Below are 24,313 nucleotides of genomic sequence, written 5' to 3'. Positions count from 1 at the left end.
GCAGGCAGAGCTCTGCCTCAGGGCAGTGTACCAGTGGCCAGGGTGCAGGGAGAAGACTGGCACGAGCCCTGGGCAGGTGCCCTCAGCATCACATTGTGCTTCCATGTGGAGTCCTGCTACTCACCACCTTTCCCTGCCAGACTGTGGCTCGAAGCTACATGGTGAGCTTTGGAAGGAGGGGGAAGCTCGGGGCTGTAAACAAAATCCCAAAATGCCCCAGACAAAAGACACTTAAATTGATTCATGATGTCTCAATCTGTGTCTCAGGAAAGGAAAAGGTGATGCAAGGCTTGTGTCTCCAAGCAACTGCAGAGCCCCTGCTGTTGCCATGGGAGATTTTATCAGTGAGGCAGTGGTTGAAATTGTCCTTTTCTTATAACTGAAGATTGCAGGGGGAAGGAGGGGTTTTCTAGACAGAGAGCCTGTTCCTGCAGAGAGTCAGCAAGGAACAGTCTGGAGCAGTCACACACACAGACACACACAAAGGTCTGATCTGAACAAGAGTGACAGAACTCAGTTATTTCCAAAATATAAATATGAGACCCTCCTGAGGCTCTGCTTTTGGACTGATTTGTCCTACCACAATCAGGCTACAGACAACAAAGGCAGTATTTGTCCTGAATTCATCTGCTCTCTCCCAATTAATCTAATACAGCAGGAATATTTGCTGTGTCTTACCAAGCAGACTTATAAAAGCAAGGGTAAAATGTTGCAGTATGTCCTAAAGAGCAGATGCCCAACAAACATCTTTGTGCAGGAAAAGGAAACATTTCCTTAAACATCCTGCAGCAAACGTGACTGATTGAGCTTCCTTTTCCCTCTGCCTGTTGCATTTCCCTTCTTTGCACAGACAGGATCTAACCAGATTTGCAGGGTATGAACTGCAGGTTACTTTCAAATTCATAACTATGAAATGGTTCGTTTAGCAGGACAAAGGCCAAGCTGACAGACACCCTTTTTCCAGCTCAGCATGTGCACAGCAATGGGAGGGTGGCAAGGAGCTTTTGTTAATCTCAACCCAGCTGGCAAGAATGCTGCGAAATGAAGGCTTTGAGGACGTTTTTTCTTCATTTTTAAAGCTACAGTTTGTTAGAAAAGCTTGAAAATCTTGCAAAAAAGTAATCTGCAAAATATTCAAAGTCCTCCCTGGCAGTCATGTGACTTAGGCAAATTTCTCCACTAGCAATTAGCCTGGACAGTTTCCTTTACCAGGCATTATTTTTGCAGGTTCTATTCTGCTGCATCTGTGAAAATGTTTTTCCCCAGCTTGAATACACTTTTCAAAAAAAATAAATGGTTGGCAGAAAGGATTAGGGTATTGGTCAGGTTGAGGCTGATCCAAGCAGCAGCAGGATTTTTTTGCCTTTTAGTTTAAACGTGTAGGAATTGAAAGCTTAAAAAGCTTCAAGCTTAGAGCTGTTCTGAAAATAGCTGGGGCTCACACTCCACTTCCTAATGTGCTCACATCACAAGACCAACTGCTGCTACTTGCTCTCTTTTGTCTGGGGTTCACTGGAGAGCTGAGGTGCTGCCTGCTCTGGAGGGAGCAGTCCTTTCTTCTCCCCCAGAGGTGGCCCAGCTCTGCCCTCAAAGGTAGCCCAGGGCAAGGCTGCCCTTTGGGCACCAATGTCACACCCATCTTCCTGAGCCCAAACAATCCAGTGTCTTCCACGAAAAAACAGCACCCCTGCTCAGGGATTGGTTTACATGTTTTTATTTTTATGAGAAACATAAATACAAAATAAAAATAGTAAACAAGTGCTATAGGCTTTTCATTGGGGTGAGGTTCAGGCCTGATCCTGAGCAGTTCCAAGCTTTTAAGTTCAGGTCCAGGTCTTTGCTCTTAGAAAACAAATCATAGGGCAAACCAGCTGACTTTTACCTGGAAGCCAGTGCTATCGGTAACAGTAACATCTGGGTTATCTTGTAAAGCACAGCGACAACTAAGAAGGATGAGATTAAATATAAAAACATTTTCAAAGATGGGCCCCACTTCCTGCAGTATTGCTGGGTGCTGCCCCACTGACCTCAGCAAAACCTTGTTCCACCAGCAGTGAGTTATTCTGGCAGGATGATGCTGTGTCTGGCAGCACATGCACAGGTAGCACTGGCTTCTTCCAAGAGCTCTTGTTGTGTAATTGGTTCAGATTTTGGTTACAAGAGGATCCAGCCCTGCCATGACACAAAGAAACGTATCAATAAGTTTGGCTTGTTGAAGAAAGTTCCCTTCTAAGGTGTAGGTTTCCCTCCTTCTACCACAGACACCAGTTTTGGTTTGATTTGAAATTCTAGTGCAGCACTGTCCAGAAAGATCTAATCTTTCAGACAGACCCCAAATTCTGCAGCACTTCTGAAGGCTCTACTCTACAGAGACGTGCAGACACATCTGTCAGGGGGGTTTAGTTCTTCAACTGGAGACCAAAGAGCGAGGCCCAGGCTTTGGGCTGATATCTGTTGGACATCAGAGAGCTCTGAGTGAAGGTGTAGTGTGTCTATGGGCTGGGTGGCAAATACAGTCGGACATTATCATTTAAAGTAAAAAATAATCATGAAACAAATAAAGGCACCAAACCACATAGCAAGCCAACTTTGGTAGATTTCTTGCAAAATATATGCATTTAAATACATTTTTACAAGGTTTACAAGGTTACACTGTTTAAAAAAGTTGAAATGATGAAATATGGAATATTTCATTCTTGTACCAAAACTACATATCACATCATAACAAAAATATTACAGCTTTTATTTAAATGCAGACAATATAAGAACTGCACCTCTTTATAGAAAAAACCTAATTGTAGACATACTGCTCTGCTTTTGTGTTCTCTGATGGGCTCAGACCCTGCTATTTATGTCTTAAAAAACTGAAAGCAGTTATCTTTAAAAGGGTAAATCATGTGCTCAGTATTCAACATCACAATTTGCAGGGGCAAGGCTTTAGTCTCTCATTCTGGTCTGTGAACATGTTGCTACCCCCGGGGTTTTAAGTTTGCTAAGCAAGGCAGGAACACAGTCCATGTCAATCTGTCACAGACCCACAGTTATGATTAGTCCACCAGTCTTGGAGATATCAGAAAGATAAGAGTTAATGCTCAGGTCAGGTGTGCACTGTACTGCTACACAACTCTGAGGGACCCATGAGGTTGTAGTGTTGTGTTCTGAGGAACATAAACAGCACATTTCCTCACTGGCTCTTGGCAGAAATCTCCTTATGGCAATGCAGAGGCTGCCACGGGCGGGAGCAGGATCCCGTGCTGATGTACAAGTAACTCCTGTGGAGGAGTTTCACACATCCCCCTAACCCCTCCCTTGAAAAAATGTTTGTCTCTGCAGTGTAAAATGGAAAAGTGTAAGCTGGTATTCCAGGCTGTGGCAAATTTCTGCAGGTGCTGAGCTCAGAAAATTAGAGTTATGTTGCCCGATGTATCTTCCCTCCAGTCTGCAGTGTGTTACCGGGCAAGGCACGGGAGCTGAGAGCTGTGAGAGCCAGGACTTCACATCTCCTGATCAGCTGATATAAAGTCTCAGTCAAGATATTTTTGGTAAAATTCTTCTAGCAATTTTTTGCTTGATTTGGTAAATGAAGGAAAACACGTGTTAACAAAATCATCGTGGGGAGCCAACCAAGTGCACGTCCAACTGAGCACACAATTCAAAATTGGCAGCAAGTGGGGCTTGGCAAGAAGGCCACAAAAGCGTCACCCCCCCAACCATCAGTATCTGGGGCAATTTTTATGCTTCCAATCTCCTGTAGTGCAGATAAGAGGAGCAGAGGCCCTGCTGGAGCCAGGACATAGAGTGATCTCCCAGATCTCTGAATCTAGGCCTCGGATAATTCTGGCAATGAGTTCATATTCAAGTAAAAACAGAGCATAAGCTGATGGAGGAGAGGGGATGAAGAACCTCAAGGGGCAACCTGGTATAATCTGGTTTGTACTCCACTAAAGGACAGCAACCACCTGAAATCTCTTTCAAGGTCTCAAAGACACACAGACCAACTCACTTCTCTGAGGGACTGAAACAAATGAAGAAAGTCAAATACCTTTTTTCCAAACAACCAGCGGGATTAAGGATCAAGGTTAGTGACATGCTTTGGACAGGATCCCTAGTTTAGTTGCCCAAACAGAAGATCAAAACCCCCCTACTCAGTTAAAGCCGCAGCGGGAGCCGCCAGACGCGGGCTTTCAGGAGGGAGAACGCGGATGGGAATCTCCTCCTGGGCGGCAGCGCACACCCCACGCCGGTCCCAGCAGCCGAGAGGCACCGGCGGCGAGAGCGGGCGGCGAAGTACTCACGAGTCTCGGGGCACGGCCGGGAGCGGGAGCCGGGCGGGCGGCGGCGCCCGGAGGGATGTCCCGGTGCTGCCCCGCGGCTCCGCGCCGCTCGGTCACCCCGGCCGAGGACGCGCTGCCCGCAGCGGAGCGGCCGGACCCGCCGGGCGCTGCCCTGCCCGGGGCCGCCGCTTCACGGGGAGCCCGTTCGGAAGAGCCTCCGGGCAGGGGAGCGCTGGCGCTCCCGGGCCGCGGCCGTGTGTCCGTGTCCCCGCGGGGCCGAGAGCGGCGCGGCCCCGCTCAGACGTAGTTCTTCTTGTCGTACTCGCCGTTGGACGTGGGCCGCCGCGGCGCCGAGTACTTGACAGGGAAGGAGGTCTCGTCGCGCTGGGAGCAGGAGCAGCAGCAGATGAGGCAGCCCCCGAAGAGCAGCAGGGCCGTGGCCGCCCAGCCGATGTAGAGCGCGGCCCCCATCTCCCGCTTCTTGGACGGCGGCACGGTGGGGTCGTAGAAGTCGCTGATGACGATGTTGGCGAACCAGCAGAGCGGGACGAGCACCAGGACCCCGCAGAGGATGTAGATGGCTCCGCCGGCGATCACGATGCGGGACTTCATCTTGCCGGGCCGGACGCAGTTGGTGCACTGCGCGCCCACCACGGTCACCATCAGCGCCACCAGCCCCAGCAGCGCCACGACGACGGTGAGCGCCCGGCCCGCCTGCACCTCGGGCGGCAGCGCCAGGATGGAGTCGTACACCTTGCACTGCATCTGCCCCGTGCTCTGCACCACGCAGTTCATCCACAGCCCTTCCCAGATGGTCTGCGCCACCACGATGTTCACGTCGATGAAGGCCGACACCTGCCACATGGGCAGCCCGCAGGCCAGGATCACCCCCACCCAGCCCAGGATGCCCAGCCCCAGCCCCAGGATCTCCAGCGCCGCCGAGGTCATGCTGCCGTCCCGGGGGCTCCGCGGGCAGGACGGGGCGGGTGCGCTGCGTTCCCCGCGCTGCCGAGCCGGCTCTGAGCGCCGCGGCCGCGGGCAGCGCTATTTGAGGGGCCGCGGGGCGCCCGCCCTCCGGCCCTGCCCTGCCGGGCAGCACCGCCCGCCCCGGGGCACGGGCAGGGCCGGGGGGGCGTGCGGGGCTCCCTCCTGCCCGGGGGGTCCCGCCGGAGCCGGGAACGCGTCCCTCTGCTCCGGGAGGAGCTCGCGGCGACGCTGCCCGCTCCCAGTTCAGCGCGGGGCTGCAGGCATCTCTTCGCGGAGTTCATCTGCTCGAATTCCTTTCGGTGCCGTTATCTGTGTGTTTCCTATTTACTGATAAAGTCCGCAGCCAGACCTTCGGAGAGGTCTTGCCCCAACGCAGGCACCCAGCAGTGTGGAAGTCCTGCTTATCAGAGTCTAATTGATCATTTCCCAGAACACTAAGTGTGCTGACTGACCTGCACAGCTTTCTCCTGCACACTCTGACAGGCAAAATTTAAAAAGCACGACCAAACACATTTCACAGATTATTCTGGGTTTGAAGGGACCCACAAGGATCATCAAGTCCAACTCTTAAGTGAATAGCCCATACAGGGATTGAACCCACAACCATGGTACTATCAGATGTCTGTACTTGAAGATAGACAAGCCCCACTAATTCTGACAGAAAAAATACCTTCAAAATACATTTTTTAACTAATTAGTCTCATATTCTCTACTTAAGTGAGATTTAAATAGATAACTAAAATACTGTGGCATTTGCCTACACGTTTGCTCATATTTCTAATGTTGCTCTTCCAGAATAAAATATTCACTTACAATGCTTAGGAACCACCCTGAAAATGGAAGAGCTTTGAACGTGGGATCTGCAGGTCACCTGTCAGTACCAGCAGACAGATTCTCAGTTTGGTCCAGGAAGAATAATTGCTCTTAGCTCACACCGAGTGTGAAACTTTTTTTTCTGATACTGGAGCCAAGAGCAAAGCATACCATTTAAATATGTCACCACAAAGATCCCAGACTTGACTTTACTCTTTTAATAGTTCAAGTACATTTTGAATCTTTATGGTATGTTGATGAGTTATGTGCCCATATCAAAAAGGGTGTATTTACAAGAGGTTTCATTGTCAGGCCATGCAGACATTGTAATTGCTACAGTCTCTTCATGGCCCACTGGTGTTTTGGATTGCTCTTGCAAAGCAGCCTTGGTTCAGTCCCTGCAGGCAGCAGCATCTCACAGCCCCCAAGGCTGGCAGGGAGTGCTCGTGGTGGGAATGCTGTGTTACAGTTCAGAGAAAGAGAACCGACCCCTCCAGCTGCTCACAGCACTCACAGGGAGCTGTGCCCCAGGGGCTTTCCACCGGCTGCCCTGAGAAAGGCTTGTTTTGATTGCAATAAGTTTAAATGTTTTAGACAAAACTGAAAGTTATGTTCACACTGACTTTAGAATTGGTTTGGCTTTTTGTGGGTTTAGTTTCAACTAGCCCAAGGTATCCTAATGTAGAGGAGATTGCAGAGTTTGAAAATAACACATTTCCTGCCCCTACATAAGTGGTTTTCTCTGTTGCACAGTAACCTACAGCATGTTTTGTGGCATGCAGAGGTTTGTGATGGAAATCTTGAGGCTGATATGAGTGCAGCATGAATGGAAAAGTCCACATGAGAAGCAGAAGCAGCAGAAGGAAGGATAAGCAAAGGTTACAGGAATCACATGGATTGCCAGCTGAGGATGTGCCTGCTGAGGTGACACGGGGCAGTGCCCCGAGTACATCCTGAGTGGTGACTCTTCTGCAGAAGACCCTGGCATAGTAACAGGAGGATGACAACAAGGTCACAGTACACTGGATGTGGCCTTTCACTTCTTTTTTTTTTTTCCCAGACAGGAGACAAGCTTTTAGCCACAAGACACCCAAAAAGAGGAAACCAAAGAACATCAGCAGCTTTGTGGACTGCGGTGTAGGACATGCTGACACATGATGACTGCAGCCTTCCATTGATTATCTCTGCAGGAGGAGCTGTAAACATTTCTAGCATGGAAAATGTCTTCCTAACAAAGACTGCCTGGCAAATGGAGTTCAGAGGATTTATCTCCTCTTCCAGCTGTATATGAAATACATACAGTTTACTTCAATTATTCAAAACTGCAAATTCCAGTGTGCAAGTTCAGGAGGAATGTGTGACTGGGGCTGTGCAGTCTGTCAAACTGAGGCTGCTTACAATCACTCAGAAGAGTCCCTGGTGTCAGGGAGGGGAGAATGTGCAAAAGAACCATCCACAGAGACATCTCAGAGGTGAACAGGAAGAAACCCAGAGCACAGACTGAAACGGAATAACATCTGTATTTATCATGATAATAACGATTATATAGAAAACGGCACAGAAGAACAATCAAGAAAGGGGGGAGAAATGCCAGTTATCTTAGCCCACAAGCACAGGAAAGCCCCACCCTTGCCACTCGCCCGGGAGCACGGAACTCTGAATTTCCTCCGATAAATGGCCTGTGCCGCGGGAGGCACTGACGGGGCCGGGGCAGCTGCCCGGGCCCTGGGGCTGAGAAGGGAAACTACTGCAAGGCTTGTTTTACCTCTGCAGCCCTCACCCCACCTTTCCTTGCTACCTGTAACCCAGCAACTGATTCCTACAAATCACTTAATCCAAGGCAATTATTTCTCTGGGGAAATGCACGCTTAATAATCACACAGCAACTGGACCTTTCTGCTTACAGGCGTTTCCCGTGCTGGTATTTCACCTTTGTCTGTTTGTTCCTTTTCCTTACCCCAGATATTAGCTTTTATCCTGGTTACTGGCGGCAACCTCCATTTTCAATTACTCCATTCCCTGGTCCCAAAGGTCTGTTGCACAGACCACCTTTAATGAGACCAGGGTGCAAGGTGCTCCCCCTCTGCTCACTTCACTTACTGCTGCCTTGACTGACTCGGGCTGGGGGGCCTGAGGACCCCACCAGCTCCAGCACAGCTGCTTTCTGATGGGTGTTAGTGTCACAACACTGAAAATTAAACTCTCAGAAATGAAAGGGTTCTATTTGTTAAAAGGAAACACACATCAGCATGTTGTTTTCCTTGGGATGTTAAGTAAAGAAAATCGCTACTTATAAGTTAAATCCTTGCTGCAAAAGTCTGGATTCCTTTAAACTCCAAAGCACAATGTTCTTGCAGCAAAATAACTCTAACAAATGACCATTCATGTAATTCCATCTATTTCTGCTCCAGCTGTGTATTAATTAAATTATTCTGGGGGGATGCTTAGAGGGGCTTTACAGCCCGTGAAAATGGGCGGAAGTGGTATTCAAGCTGGGAACAATTGCACAGGAGCCATGCTATAGCAAGAGGGGCTTTGGGATTAGAGGTGATTGTGTTTTTGCTCTTTTCCTGACATAATCAGGACAAATACCAGGCTCAGAGTAACTGGGAGGGCTGCTAAGGGGGGTCCAGGCTCTCCCCACGTTGCTTGTCCTGGGGTATGAACCCTGTCCCATGGCACAGAAGTGCTGTGCCCTCCAGCCTTGCCAGGGCTGTGCTCAGCCCCAAGGCATCCCACCAGCAATGCTGGCATAGATTTGCCTTTGGGCACCTGAAATGTAGTCTGCAGAGCACACTTGGTTTATAACTTTTGGAGTGTCCCTTACCCAAGTGTTTCTGCTCCTTCTCATCCCTAAAATATTAAGCATCTAGAAGAAAGAGAGGAAAATGACATTTAGGATCAATCTTATGCACAAACCTAGTATTGTTTGTGTGAATAAGATGGAGTGTGAGTCAAAGGATTAATTGAAGGCCCAGTGATCTCGAGAGAGCTTACCATAACTTTTGGATCAGACATAAGCAAAGGTGAAGAATTAGGAATCCTATTAGAGATTGATTTTGTGCCATATTTTGTATTCTAATTAGTGCTGGAATAAAGGCAAAGAGATTTACAAATACAGAGTGGTTAGGCAAGGGCTGTTCTTTATTTAGAAAGCTTGAGATTTCTCAGTGAAGATTACTCCTTTCTGAATTATCCTTTAAACTCTAACTCTTTTCCTAAGAGAAGAGATTTAGTTGGAGTTTGAGTGCACATTCTACAGTAAGATAGGGCTTCAGGAAGTCCTTGCATGTCAGCAGTGCCAACGTGTCTTCAGACCAGTGTTACACATCAGAAGACTGGCACACAGGAATGAGTCCTTGTCAAATGAGCAGGTTATTACAAAATGAAAGTGCACAATTTCACCATAGTACCTATTTAAAGATCATTTATTTTGGAAACAAGCAGAAGTGGTTTACATGAAATTGTTACTTCCTCTCTTAGATCATCTTTTGAGCAAAGAGAAACAGTGATTTAAAAGTCAGGCCAGAATTTTGCAAGAGGAACCAGTACTGCTCAATGACTGGTGCTAATGATGAAGAATCCAACACTTTTTTTAGTACAAGTGTTGCTGCTGCCCTTCAGGATTGAGAAGTGGGTGCCCACACTGCTGTTCCCCCTCAGTGGTGATGTGACAAGGCTCAGGTAAAAGAAGGAAACAGATATATAGTTGGGAAAGTAGTGAAAGAGGTGATAAAGGCTTCCAGCCTTCATATATTTGCTTTATATCCCTTTCCAAACAGTTGCCCCAGCCCTGCTTTACACACTCCCTCTGCCTGGAGGCAGCAGGAGCCTGGGTCTGGGCCACACACGGTGGGAACACTGAGACAGTGTTACAGCACTTTCCTCGCAGAACGAGGGAATTAATTGTGCTAAACCATCATCAGAACCAAGTTCCACACCTTCCTACTTGAATTCCTCTACACACAAACTTCTCGATCAGCATTTGAAGCTTCCCAGTGTTGGAATTCTCTCCGTGTCTCTGTGTTCTAAGAGCAGCCCCTGATGGGAACGTTTCCTGTCACCCCGGTCAGGACCAGCTGGGCTGCACTGCTGAGGAGCTGTGCACACACCTCTTCAGCTCCTTGTTTCCTGAGTTTGGCTTTCCAGAGAACACTGCAGCGTCACTGGACACCATAACTGTGTCAAGGGTGTTCAGGACAGGTGATGTGGTGAATGAGAGCCCTTTCCCAAAGCCTGGAATGTCACGTCTGCAGGTGAGCAGAAAAGGTTTGATCATCCTGCTCACCAAAAGATCACACTGCACATGCTGAGGCCATGCCACTCAAATGGTTCTCTTTAATGCCATGGACAGATCCTGGGAAAGCCTGGATAGGCAGGGTGGGGGCTGTAGGAAATACACCTTGTTTCATGCCTAATGCTCCATCCTACTGCACGTTTCCTTCAGGAGAACTGCAGGCTGATTCTGTCCTCTCCAGGGTTTGCCTCCTTCCACAGATGGTGGTGTACCAGGATCCTGGCAGATCTCTCTCCCATGGAATTTTTGGGAAATAGCATGGTGATTGACAGACAGACGTCAGTCTGTAAACAACAGTCAGCAAGGACAAGTGCCATTGTTTTAAATACACATTGCAAATGTTGAAAGTAATTGGTAAAGACATGACCATGAAATTACTGAAACCCATTCAGGGTTAGTGATGGGAAAGGTACTACATTTCTCCTGTGTCCCAGGAAATCTGCATTCCTGAGCACACCTGGGAGGTTTGGCACATCTCCTCTCATTGTGAGTGATTACTGCTCAGCAGTGCTGATCCTATTCTTCACAAGACATGTCTGAGTCAAGCCCTGGTTTTGGGAAAAACATGCATCTGTCTGGTCAATCATGATTTCCTTCTCAAAAGTGAAGGTGGTTACCAGTAAGAGGAAAGTCACTGGCTGTCACTGGTGAAAAGATGTAAAATGTCTCTAACACTGGAGAGTATTTGTAGGTTCTTTTTACTGCTTCTTCATTGCCACAAGTAACATCTTGAGAAGGAGGGTTTGTACATGCTTGTAAATGCAAAAGAAACACTTCTGTCTCACTCTGAGAGTGCTGTAAGTCAAACACAATCTTCATTTCCTGTAGTGTGTCACTAAAAACGAGGTTTGGGGATTCTTTTTGCAACAAGGGAATATACTTATCTGCTGCAGATTTTCTTAGGGATTTGTAAATAACTTGCAAAGTAGCTTGTGTCAATAGATCCTGGTGCATCCACAGATAGGGGCTTCCTGTTTGTGCCCTGCCAGAGCTCCAGCTCTGAGCTGAGGGCTTCAAAAGGGCTCAGCAGAGACCAGCTTTCTGTGGGCCTGATATTTCTGATTGCTGACACAGCACATCTGTAAAAAGACAGAAAATGTGAGATGTTAGAGTGGTTCTCCCTGTTAGTGATTCCAGATAAAGCCCTACACAGAAGAGCATTTTGATCAAATCAGCAGTTTACCAAAGATGAACAGACAGTGGGAAGTTTGCCCTCAAATTTCTGCCTATCAGCACACCCAAATCCTAAAATTAACCCAGGGAATATCTAAGTTACTGTTTCTGACATCCACTACTTTTTTCTCTGATAATCCTTTAACAAAGGATGTCACCTACAGTGTGCAGCTCTTGAGTATTTATTTCTAAACGGCTTGGACCTGGAGCCATGTACTGTAACTTGGCAAAGCACACACAAATATTCTGAATCAAACACCAACTGAAACCTTATGGAAATGAAAAGAATTTATGCATATGGATAAGAATAAGTTGTTTAATCTGGACTTGAGTAATTTTATCTCCAGGGAGGACTGGGAGAGTTCAAGATGCTCAGTGTCTTACAGTAGTGGGCCAATATCTTCATGAATTGCTTTTGTAGTGCAGCCATCAAAGCAATCACACAAAATTTAGGCTCAACTTTCAAACATCCAGCTATGTGAGGAACAGACTGAATTAAAAGATAATCAAGTTAAAAGGGATCCTAAAACTGAAAAAAGACAGTTTTATTTTGTCTAAGCAGCATAACTTTTTTTTCTTCAATGTAAAAGAAATAATGCCAAGGAATGTGGAGTTGTTTTATCTGTTAAAACTCAATTTAGCTTTCAGTTATATGGTTGTATTTATTTTATTATAATCAGTAAGACACCGTTTTCTCTGGTAAGGACCAGAACAAAAGACACATAATGTCTTTTGCTGAATGGATGAGGTATTTCTAATGTGCTAAGATGTGACTCCACACAAAGTTAATATTTGAATTCAAGGAAGGACTTTAATTGTGCTTTTGAAAATGTAAACCCAGATGTGTCAGGAACTTTTATAAAAGCCATTGGAACTTCCAAGGGAAGAATTAAACAAAATTCTTTCAGAAATAATAATTCTGGGAATGAGTGACTCACAGTCACTGCTGTTCACAGCATGAACTTTTCTAGACTATTTAACTATTTAGGAAGAACAGTCTCCAATAGAACCATTTCTTCTGTTTGGACTCACCCCTAATACTGGGGTGAGAAGCAAGGAACATGCAGGATGTGTTTTGTGGGCCTGCATTTGCTGTAGGTGTCTGCAGTTCTCAGCACTTCTTAGCCACACATCCTAAATAGTTCCAGTTCTGCTGCCTGGAGTTCCTACAACTGTGGGTTCATACAAGTCTCATAACAGGTAACAAAAGCACATTTTCTCCAAGTGCGTAACACTGTAACACTGTCACGGGATGCTCTGCAATGCCAGAAGTTGAGATGGGTTCAAAAAGCAAGAAGAAAAATTCATGGAAGAGGGAACCACCAAGATAAAACCCCTGGCTCAGGAAGCTGCCGAGCTCCAGAGTGCAGGGAGGAAACAGGCACGGAGCTGCTTTTATCTGTTCCTCAGCATCTGCTCCTGGGCCCTGCAGAGCCTGCAGCTGACCTCTGCTCTTACCCCAGCCGCCCCTCCTTCCATCACTGCCTGGCACAGTGGCACTTTTGGGGAGGACTGGGACTCCCCTGAAGGTTCTGTGTGACAGTCGGTCAGTGATCTGATCCAGCCATGACCTGGGAACACCACCCCTATCGCCTCAAGAACGGGCTGTTGGAACCACTGGGGGCTGCTTCACCCCTCACACTAAATCCTGCCACAGGAAAGGAGTGACAGTCATGGGAAAGCACAGACTTCCACTTGACTCTGGCTCGATGGCAGTCTGTGGTTTGGCATTGTCTGTGTTAATATCTTATAATTTCTTCAAATGGGAGTTACTTGTAATAGCAGTGCATGTGTGCAAAACATTGTGTCCATCACAGTGTTCTAACTTAGTGAAAGAAAAAAACTGCCCTGGTTGTTCCTCTGGTGATAGTACAAAGCACCTGTATGGAAATCCATGGAGTAATTTTCAATCATACCTTAATTTCTAAAGAAGACCGAAATTCCGTCTTTTAACTCCTCCAAGGACATACTGTGTAACAGAACTTGGTGTTACAACATTACACTCTGTCCCAGGAAATGGGACTTGGTTGTGCTTTCGTTGGCTTTTATCTGGTTCTGACTCAGATTACATCAATGCACAGTTGATAATATGAGCACAATGTGAATTAGCAAATAATGCCAGTCTGCCTTCAGCAGCATTTGTTTCACTTCCACGTTTTCCTGTTGTGAGCTGCAACCCTGTTTGCTTTATGGATGGAAATGCAGAAAGAACAGAAATGTGCTGCTTGGTGTTCAGAATTGTAAGTCAAAGGATTTCCTGCGGGGTCACACATACAAACTGCCCTCTGCAAAACGTGTGGATGGACTGCCAGGAACTTTCCTGGACATAGTTCTTGCAGGTGGAAGGCTGGAAAAAGCCTTTCCTGAACTTCAGCCGGCAGTTTTAGCTTGGACAGTGTCGAGTGTTTGAGCTGCGTAACAGTTTCCCCGTGAGGAAGTGATTTATTCCTGCAGGCTGACTGCGGGTATCGCTGACAGCCCAGGTGGTTCTGCTGGAGTCCCCCCAGCCCCTTGGGCGGTGACACCGTCCCTGAGCCCGAGGGAATGCCGTGAGGAAAGGCCAAGTGCAGTAAAACAAGGACACTGGAACTTCTGCACAATGCTTGGGAGAGAAATTTGCTCCCTGTGCTGTGAATGAGCAGCTGAAAACCAACCAGCTGATGTTCCCCACGGCGTGACAGCCAAAGGCTGGATTTCCTCGTGGCTATTCCCCTACCCCGGGGTTGGCACCGAGAGCCGGATCGGGGCGGATGAGACGGGCCCGCTCTGTCCCTCCTCCCGCTGCTCCCGCGCCCGGCCCGGACCATAGAGCGGCGCGGGGTAGGCGGGCGCTCGGCCGCGGTGGCGTGTGGGACGCGGGCGGATCGCGGCCTGGCGGGGCGGCGGCGGAGCGGCCGCGGGCGGAGGGCTCGGGGCTCGGGGCTGAGGGCTCAGCATTAAGGGCTCAGCGCTCAGGGCTCAGCGCTCAGGTGAGAGCGGGGAACGGGCCCGGCCCGGCCGGCGCGGCCTCCGCCCGCACAGCGCCCCGGGGCTCGGCCCGGGCGGGGCAGGGTCGGTGCCGCCGGTGTGGGGAGGGAGGAGCCGCGGGGCAGGACCCCCGAGCCGCGGCCCGCGCCCCCCTCGGGCCGGAGTTACCGTGAGGGGCGGGCCGGGGCTGGATCGGGCAGTGCCGGCCCCGCGGGCATTCCCGGGTGCCTCAGACCCGCCAGGATGGAGCGGGCGGTGCTGCCGGAGGGCACAGCCGCGGGGCCGGGGGCGGCCACAGGCCCAGCACGGCTTCGCTGCTTGGGTTTGGTCTTGTTTAGTCCTTCATTATTGTTCACGTGCAGGTCGGAGACTTCGTCGTGTCACGGGACTTCAGCGTGATTTGGAAGCGGTTTAAAATACCAGCTTATCAGTTCGCTCTGCGTTGCCAGTATGTGCACAATTGTACCTAAATTCTGTGGGTGTGAGGCAGAGCTACCTGTGCCCTGATGAGTGATTGCAGCTAATGTGTTTGGCTTTTTCGTTTGAAAAAGCCCCTGCTTTTCACGTTTTCAGATCTGTTACCCAATAATTTTCTGACACAGTAACTGCAAAAATACAGTCCAAAGCTGCCTGCATAGGAAGCACATCATTCCTAAAGCTGGTCGTTTATGAGAACAGTATCACTGCCTCCTTTGTGCTTTTTAAGTCACTGTGTTCACTGATATAACAGTAAGGAAAGAAGGTGTCTAGAGTAAAATGTTACTGTTGAAATGGAACTTTAAATAAAATATTTGGGATCAGAGCTTTAGATTCACGCATTGCTTTTTCTTGACCAGTGCTCACACAGGTGGGTCCCTCTAACTTGCCCAGTCCTTGTTCCTTTTGCTGTACATGTGTGCTGGGAAGTCACAGGCACGTTCCAGGTTTTGATGCATTCCCAGTAATAATCTGTGTGGAGTGTCCTTGGTTCAAATCCAGCACCAGAGTGAAGTCTGTGGGACTCGTGAGCACTGAGCTCCAGTGCAGAGCCAGAGCAGTGGCTCATGCTTGGAGTGGTCTGTCTGCAGAGGTCACAGCTGGGTTGTGGCATTTGCTGTGAGTTCTGTGCTCGGGGGAAGTGATACAGTCATTTTCCTGAGTGAGAGTAATGCAGAATTGCTAATGTTTAAAAGAGAATTCCTTCAACTGGTAACACCTGTTTCTGATGAGGAAAATGAAATCATCTGTGATTGTTGATCCAGGGGGAGTGATGGGGGGTTTCCCCCCTCAGAGATGAGGATGTGGCAGGAACAAAGCACGGCACACAGAACAGGCTCTGCTGGACACACTTGTTTGATAGAATTCAGTGATTCACACAACTTGGAATGAGTAAGCTACCAAAAAAAAAGTTAACTGCTTTGTATTTGTATCCCTGTATCCAGCTTGGAATACAGTGAGAAAATGTCTACTTTTCAAGTAACTTCTTTGTTTCTCTATGTATAAGACACTTGGCAAAGTTATATTTTTTTTTCATTCTTATTGATGTGCTTCAGTGCTTGACTCTGACATTTCTTCCTGGGGTTTTGTAGTGCTTTTGTGAGAAACCACAAATACTGGTATTTCACTGACATATTCCTGGTGTTTCTCTGTCTGCTTTGAGTCTGAAAAGTGACTTTAGAATGCTGATGTTTTTGAGACCATTTCCAGCACTGGGAAACCTGTTAAAGGCTTTTCTGCTTTTTGTGGTTCCTTGTTAGGTTATTAAATACTTCTGAAAAAGTATCAGAGTTGTATAATCTCAGATGGAAAGAAAAGCCTCATTTGAGAAATCAGGAGGGCTGTTCTGCTTGTAGAGATGGTTGTAAGGTCGCTCTAAAGTGATGATTTAAAAATGTTGTTTGATATCCTTATATGGAAACACTCTTTGTACATGTTTCGTGGCACTTTCTTTGTGTGGTTCTTATTAAGAAGCTCCCAGTCTGCCTGTTCCTAACAGTTTACTTCTTGCATCCTGACAGGAACAAAGGAAATGACCCATTTTCCTTCCCCTCTCTTTCTCTCTCACTGGAATACTGTTCTCAGCAGAAGAGGGAGGGATGGCACGTTCCAGGGCTCTGTGTTTGCAGGGGAGGAGCTGGAACTGAACTTAGTGGCAGTTTGCTCCCTTTGGTTGCCAGACATCACATTGTTCAGGGTAGGAATTTGTTGGGATCCGAAATGAAACTTTGCTACATTATGCCCCATTGGAAAACAGATCTGGACATTGCTCTACTGGAGCACAGTGTCCTTTTCTCCTTCTAGGCCTGCTAGATAGGGCCCAGAATTATTTACAAATAAAGTTTCTCTGCTTTTTGCAAGTTATTGCAGTTGCATCTTATCTATTCCTTTCTCTGTGTACTATTTTGCATGTGCTGCTTGGCTTATCTTGTAGTGATTGAAACAGGACTCAGAAAACCTAAGGAGAACAGAACAGGCTCTGTTTTGCCTTAGTTATGTTTTTTATACATTTTATTCTGGAAAATTGATGCGAAATTAAATATTCCAATTTCCGGTTGAGGGCCTGCCCAGAGTGTAGTCAGAGGCTCAGCTCCCCACGGTTTTGCAGTTTGGCTCAGCTGTGTGCAGGCAGAGTTCTGGATTTCAGGGCTCGCTGATGCCCAGCATGGGCTGGGTCAGCAGCACGTTCTCCCTGGGAGCAGTGCCGCCGATGCTGAGGTTGTTTGGTGCTGGAAGGAGATTTAACATGTGGCGTTTTGCTAGCGATAAACTTTTGATTTGTGCTGTGTGGGAGAGCCTCGGGAGGACAGCACGTGGTCATCCGGGGAGGGTGGTTGGTTGGATGATTTTCGAGCAAACCTCACGAGGGCAGTATTAGGAACTGCAAAGTGTGTCGTGGCTGAGTAGCTGAGCTCCCAAATGAACCCCGGTGTCTTATTAAGTGTTGTGGAACAGCAGGTGTTTTCTGTGGGTGGGTTTTTTTTGTGTGTTTGTTTTTATGGTTGTTGTTGAGGTAACTTTTAGTTAGAATATTTTTATTCTACATAATACAGTGGAAATGACCAACTGGCTGCCTGTGGCTGCAGTCATGATGTGATCAGAGCACCTGTGCTGCAGCTTTGGCTGCAGAAACTTTTTGGTCAGAGGAAGACACAAGGTGAATATGGTTTGGCCTGTAGGAAGCAGGTTTTGTAAGTTATATTTATGGAACAAATTATTGTAAATTTAGCAGAAGCAGTTAGACAATTTGCCATACATATTGAAACCTGAATTGTTCCCCCTCCTATCTACAGGCAGCTGGTTTGGGGGTTTCTCATCTGGCATCACTGTGGGAGATAGGCCAGGTCTATCTACATTAGCACTCAGTGGCTTTTTATGAGCTTTTCTAAACTCTTGAATTATGTTACTGATTTTATAGACAAAGTGACAGCAGAGGTTTGCAAACTTAGAAACAAGATGTGGCCAGAGCAATGGGTTACATCTGTCAGTGAGACTGTGACTGTCTTTAAGGATCTAGAGCAGTGGTTGGCTGGAGGCTGGAATGAGCCCTTGCATATTGGTCAAAGAAAAATAAGCTCTCTTTTTTCAAAACCATTCCTAAGGCTTTCTTAACAGTTTCCCAGACTGTTTTGAGGAATACCTAATTAGGGGCTGACAGAAGATGGTTAGGATCAGGACCTCCCTATTTTCCAGGCAGTGGATGTTTTATTAGGCTTTCATAGCAAGGAACCGAGCTGGGTTTGGGGGAAAAGTAGGCCTTGTTTTCTTCCAGAGTGGCTGGCATCTGCACAGCTGCCAGGACTTTAAATGTCTGCTGCAGGGCAAATGAAATGCTGTGGGAGCTGAAAACATGTTTTCTTTAAAACTCCAAGTGGTAATTATGCTAACTTTGCTTTTGCTCAGTCCAGAGTGTGTCTCTGCTAGGATTGGACTGTCAAAATGCCAGTCTCAGAAAGTGGCCTGTATCCTGCTGAAATGGCTCCTGCTACCCCCCAGGAAGGTGTTTGTGTGTGAGCACACAGGTGCCTGCACAGGCACTGCCCTGCTTCCCCAGGCCAGGAGCTGCACTGCCAACAGACCGGGCTGGGAAGTGCTCCTGCCACCTGTGCACTTCCTGCCCTGCTCAGGGGCTGCTCTGGGTGAAGGGGCCTCTCTGCTGCCCTGAGAACTCACCTACAGCTCAGCTGTAAATAGAGAAGGGCTTGCCAAAACCCTTCTTCGGGGTGTCTGAAACCAGAGAACAAAGCTTTTGGAGAGTTCTTCACCTCAGGGTGAGTTTCCGTGTCCAGAATGGGTCAGCCAAGTGTGTCCTTTTCAGCAACAGGACTTTGAAGTGACTGGGAATAATGTTATGTTCTGACCCTTACCTGGGAATCACATGAGTGTCCTGTTCTCATGGGAATTACTGTGTAATTTTTAGACAACAGTTACATTACGTTCACTGGTTTGTAAACCATATTTAAGAGAAATATAATAAGTCAAAAGGGTAAAAATTGAAAGAAAAATGACCTCCTTAGTGCTGCTATATCCCAACCGTGGTTGGGAACAGAGAATATTTGAATTTCGGGTTTCATTAGCTAAGTGCAGAATCAGAGAACTTAAAAAAGCATTCCATCAGGAGTGCCATGCGTACTCAGCATTAGCTTTCAGTAGATAATTTTCCTTCTTCAAAGACAGGATGGATGAAAGTTTGTTATGATACTGAATTTTAGTATTTTGCATTCTAAAGGAATATCTTTGTTTCGAAACTTTTAAGTATTGAAATGAAGAATTCTGGTTTTGACAATCCCATGTAACTTCTTTCAGAAGCAGACATTTTGATTGTGGCCTCTTTATTGTGGTAATCCTTGAGTATGTGACGTTTCATTCTACTAGAATAAAATGTGATTTTTATAAGCAGATGATCAGTTCAGAATTAAAATCAGTGTAATCTTCAAGTCAGCTAACATGCACTATGGCTTTGTTTTCCACAGTGTCTGAAACTCGGAGTGACGAAACATGTCTCAGTCAGGTGAAAAAGTGAAGGTAAAGAGATGGCTGCATAGCCAAAATTTTGTTTAGAGTCTGTTCAACTTCTGAAAATACTCATGGTTTTAATGAAGTGGTAAAATTGTGAATAAATGATACCTTATTGCTGCAGATGTGTTCCTTAAAAGGGACTGTTTAGTGGAAACAAAGCTTACATGTGATTCTTGCAATAGGTTTCCTGGTGTTTGCCTGAGTTTGCTTTCACAGTTAAATTGGTACTTTTACCTCAGGAAACTTTATTTGACAAACCTTCATTTCTAATGTTTTTGGATTGTTAGCAAATAAATAATTACCTTTTAAGCTGTATCCCCTCTGCCCCACTGGAAATGTCTGGCATTGTATAAAAAATGTTCTCATCATAGATTCATCTGTGAAGAAAACCTCTGATTCCAGGTAGTTCATAGGTCCCTAAATCAAGTGGCTGCAGTTCTTGTTTAGGCTCCTACCAGGTTTTCAGTCAATGGATAACAGATGGTGAAGCAGCCTGCTCTGTTTATAGCCCAAATCTCTTTGATAAGTTTTTCAGGCATGTTTCTTTTTCCTGCTTTTGTGTTAGAAGTTAAAGATTGTGAAGATAGGTGAGCACCTTAACAAGCCAAAGATACATCTCTGTGTAACTGTGTCTTGGAAATCCCTACATGAGTACAGTGTTCCTGTGTTTTACCTGGGAGCATATACATTGTTTATAGAGAAGATAGTAGCAGCAAATACTAAATTTTAACAGATTTTTTTTTCTATTTTTAGCTGTATTTACATCTTAAGATTGATAATAGCGTGCTCTTGCAAGCTTGCAGATGTTGATTTTATGCAAGGGGAGACTTTTATTTGTGTAGCCCAAGGTACTGACTGGTTTCTGTTGATACATCAGCCTTGGTCAATGGGCCTGTGTCAGGGTCTGCCTTGCTACAGCAGCAAAAAATGGTTTCATTCTCTATTTTTCCATGTGCTTTTTATACCTCTGCCCCTTCCTTACTGTGTAGAATCAGCTGAACTTGTTTTCAGCTTTGAAGGGGGAGAAGGATCTCATTTATTCCCAGCCTTTGTTTCCTTGCAGTTCTCTGACTCGGCGGGGTATGTGGGCTTTGCTAACCTGCCCAACCAGGTTCACAGGAAATCTGTGAAGAAGGGCTTTGAGTTCACACTCATGGTGGTTGGTAAGTCACTTCTTTAAGTGTTTTTGACTGCTATACAACAACAGTGACATTTCTTTCAGAGGTGTATCTCTACTTAGCAATTGACTGTTACACAGAAAAAAAGCTTTGAACCTCTATACTTTCTAATTAAATCTCTTACCATTTTGTCCTGTTTTGTAGGAGGGAGTATTTGTAGTGATTAGAGGTGATGACTTTGAGCCAGCAGGACATTTTTGTGTTCCTGACTCATTGTCAGATGATGGGGTGGTTGTTTAATCTTCCTTTGACTCTTTTTCCCCGACTCAAGGCATGAATGCACATGGTCAGTATCTTGCTGTTGAAATGGTGATGCTGCTGTTGTGTTTGCTGCTGTTCAGTACTGACTCACTTTTGTGTCAGAGATAAACCTGTAATTTAAGAAATAATAAATAATAATAAACCCTGCCTGTTCTGTCAGTGAGCACCTGTGTCTTTGATGGAGAGTCCTTTAGGCACAAAGGTCTCCCAAGTGACATGTTGAATTATATCTGCATTGAAGCAGTTTAATGTTATCCAAGTGCAAAGGGAGCCCACAGTACTGTCACTGTTCTGTAGCAGTTATTGAAAACTGAAAATGAGAAGAGATGTAGAACACTTCCATCTTATTCTCTGTGCTCTGTAGTACTGTTTAGGATTATTTGGTGGCAGTGTTCAGCAGTGTTTGTGAGATAAATAGGTAATTTGTGTTAAGTGTAGAGTTCTTGTTTCATGTAGTCTGTGATGATAGATAACTTTTCCATCTCCAAGATCAGATTAGTAGCATCTACAGTAATATGGCCAATTGTTCTAAATGCTGACTCCTTTGATTCCTTGGGCTAGGAAAAAAGTGATTTTTTGAAACTCAGGTTTAGTAGTTACATTTACAAGTTTATTACTTTGATGTATGACTTGAAGTTACAGAATTGTGAATCTTCTCAGGTGAATTTTGAATGGTTTTGGGTTTCATAGAACGTACGTAGGCTCAGCTGTAAGGGTGCAAACCCTGACTCTTAGTTTGGGGTTGCTTTACTCGTTCTCCTTCCTAACACTGTTCCAGGTTCAGTTTCTACCTTAGGAAAACCATGAAGCTCTCAGAAATTTTCAATGGGAGAGCTACAGCTCCCGATTTTTGTAAGTTTAGATGAAAAAGTTTTAATTTCCCTTAAGTAACTGAACTGTCTCTAGGTCTACAGCCAAAGTGCTGCCTGACCTTTCAGCTTTTATTGTGACATCTATTACAGTAAACTTAAAATTTTCATGTAACATTCATGAAAACACTGGAGCCTTGTTTTTCCGGTGTTTTCAAAGTGCTTAGCTGAACCTTTGATGTTTTTATATCAAAAGCTAGGGTGGATCCTGATGAACAAATTATTTTTCCTCCATAATGTGGGCCTGAAGAAGGACGAGGGGTTTTAAAAAGCTTGGAGTAAGACATTTATATGCTTAATAACCTGAATTGTTTTGTTTGTAGGTGAGTCTGGCTTAGGAAAATCCACTTTAATTAACAGTCTGTTCCTGACTGATCTATATCCAGAGCGTTATATTCCTGGAGCTGCAGGTAAATGTGCTTTTGCAGTTCCTCCAGCACACATCCTACAAAACTTCGTGTTCTTTGAGTTAACGTTGCTTCATTCTGATAGCCTCACCCATGACACCCTTTCTTCATGCTGTCTACATGTATTTTAATCCTCCAAATTGTATTTTGTTGAGTTGTCATTTTCTCATTTATTTTTCCTTTCAAAGACTCCGCTTTTGTTTCTTCACCAGTTGTTATTAAAAACAACACCACCCAAGCCTTTTAGGTGTCCATATACCTAAATGTGGCTTTGCTCCCATTTCCTCTCTTGCTTTTTGCCTCTAATGCCTTAAATCCTGGTTTTGACAGTCCAGCATGCTTTTGAGTATTCAGGTTTTATTTTTGCATATTGTTATGAGTAACCCCCCTTTTAGTTTATTGCTGCTTTTTATTTACAAAGACGTGGTATTAAATTTTACCTCCCAGCTTGTTCTTTTCCTCTAAAATATTTGATGTTGTGTAGGTTACAATACAGTCCAGGTGGCAGTTCCTCCTCTGTTGCTCTGTCCTGCAGGGCTTTCTGCAGCAATTGATAGGCATAATAACAATGCAAATGTTCCTTTATTTTAGAGAAAATAGAGAGGACAGTTCAAATCGAAGCTTCCACAGTAGAGATAGAGGAGCGAGGGGTGAAGCTGCGTTTAACAGTAGTTGACACACCAGGATATGGAGATGCCATTAACAGCCAGGACTGGTATGTGTGGAAATGCTGCTTTGTTAATAGAGTGTGTGTCTTCTCAAACTCCACTCCAGTGTGTCTGTGCCCTTCTACAACTTCCACTTTCAATTTTCTAACTGCTTTCTCCTGTTTTTAAGAGGTTTGGTTGGGGTTCTCTAGGCTCTGTATGATTCTGCCCCAAAATCAATGGCCTTTCCTCCTGTAAGGCTCTCTGACAACTGCAGTCAGCTTTTTGTCTCCATGGCCATTCCAATAGGGTGGAATTATGGGGGGCAGGAATTTTCTGTTTGTCTTTTACTTTCTGTGTCTCTGGCCATCCAGTTTCCATGTTTTTAAGACAGTACTTTCCATTCCCTGTCCTTCATAGGTACTATTAGCAATTTGGGTAGCTGCTGTTATTTTTTTATGATGAAGTTGGTGCTTAGCTCTCTCTGGCCTAAATGTTGCTGATAGGCTTTAAAGGGTGAAGTAATTGTCAACAGATCCACTACACAACATACAGAATTGCCTTAGCATAAAGGTCGTGAAAAAAGACAAGGGTGAAATAGGAAGGAACTGGGCAGGTTGTAACAAAATTAGTTCATAAATGTAATTTCCAAATAATCATACTCAGGCAATTCTCTTTTGCTGTGGAAAACTGACAACTCTCTTCAAATAAAGGTGAGATGTATTACTGTGCTTATGAGGATGCCTGAATCCAGTGCAACTGGAAGCTGAATTTTGAGTGTCTACATGATTGTCTTTTAAGAAGTGCTAACAATATTTATTTTGCTTAAATATTGACATTTGACACTTTTTTTCCTGGTGGTGGTGGTAAATCAAAGGCAAACAGTGTCACTGTGCAGAGGGAGGAAGCATAAAACTAATACAGGTTGATTTGAGTCCTTCAGTATGAGTTAAAGGTCAGGAAAGAGACAAATACCTGATGAAATAAGCATCTATAATGCTAATAGACTGTGTTGTAGTCTCTCATTGACAGAATGCTGTGTTATCTGGAGCATTCTGAAGGACACAGTTATCAGGGTTTTTCTCTTCTTTCTAGGGTGTGTACGTAGGAACATAGCAAAAGTGAAGGCACTGAAGTTCCGTAAGACATGAAATGAAAGTTTGAAAGTGAAGCTCTAGTGAGATTTTTATTTTCCTCCCACTTTTCCTACTTTAGTAAGTTGAAAAAGAATTGAACTTTTGGAATAACACAAAGGCATCTCTCTGGACTGCACCATGGTCTTGCTTATTTTGTGCACTGTTGACTAGAGCTTCCTTCCGCTGCAGCCAGAGCTGAGCAGCCTGTGCATTGTGTTACTGAGAGCTCTTCCTGTTGATTGTGTTCTAATGCCCTTTGTTTATTCTGTTCAGATGTTTCTTAGAGACCTACGTGTTGGGATTTTCCCC

General features: G+C 45.7%; 2 protein-coding genes across 5 annotated transcripts in view; one reads left to right on the top strand and one right to left on the bottom strand.

Moving 5' to 3' along the window:
- Window positions 1–1,698: 1,698 nt before the first annotated feature.
- CLDN5 (claudin 5) lies at window positions 1,699–5,409 on the bottom strand. The gene has a single exon (XM_027733140.2). It carries the CDS (start codon window positions 5,220–5,222, stop codon window positions 4,572–4,574), a length of 651 nt encoding a protein of 216 aa, XP_027588941.1. The 5' UTR covers window positions 5,223–5,409; the 3' UTR covers window positions 1,699–4,571.
- An 8,842-nt stretch (window positions 5,410–14,251) lies between these two features.
- LOC113994277 (septin-2) overlaps window positions 14,252–24,313 on the top strand; it is a 35,102-nt gene continuing 25,040 nt past the window's right edge. For 2 of the 4 annotated variants that reach the window (XM_039385061.1, XM_027733152.2), the window contains exons 1-5: window positions 14,414–14,513; window positions 19,461–19,512; window positions 20,570–20,669; window positions 22,138–22,224; window positions 22,813–22,936. In XM_039385061.1, coding sequence (XP_039240995.1) covers window positions 19,486–19,512; window positions 20,570–20,669; window positions 22,138–22,224; window positions 22,813–22,936 — 338 coding nt within the window. In that variant the 5' untranslated portion in view covers window positions 14,414–14,513; window positions 19,461–19,485. Of the gene's footprint in view, window positions 14,365–14,413; window positions 14,514–14,893; window positions 14,960–19,460; window positions 19,513–20,569; window positions 20,670–22,137; window positions 22,225–22,812; window positions 22,937–24,313 lie in introns of those variants that run through there. The other 2 variants (XM_027733154.2, XM_027733153.2) reach the window with 2 other exon arrangements.

The sequence above is a fragment of the Pipra filicauda genome, unplaced genomic scaffold, assembly GCF_003945595.2.
Source record: "Pipra filicauda isolate LSUMZ 115617 unplaced genomic scaffold, ASM394559v2 scaffold391_size691406_pilon, whole genome shotgun sequence".
NCBI lineage: Eukaryota > Metazoa > Chordata > Aves > Passeriformes > Pipridae > Pipra > Pipra filicauda.
This window is presented reverse-complemented; position numbering and strand designations above follow the sequence as displayed.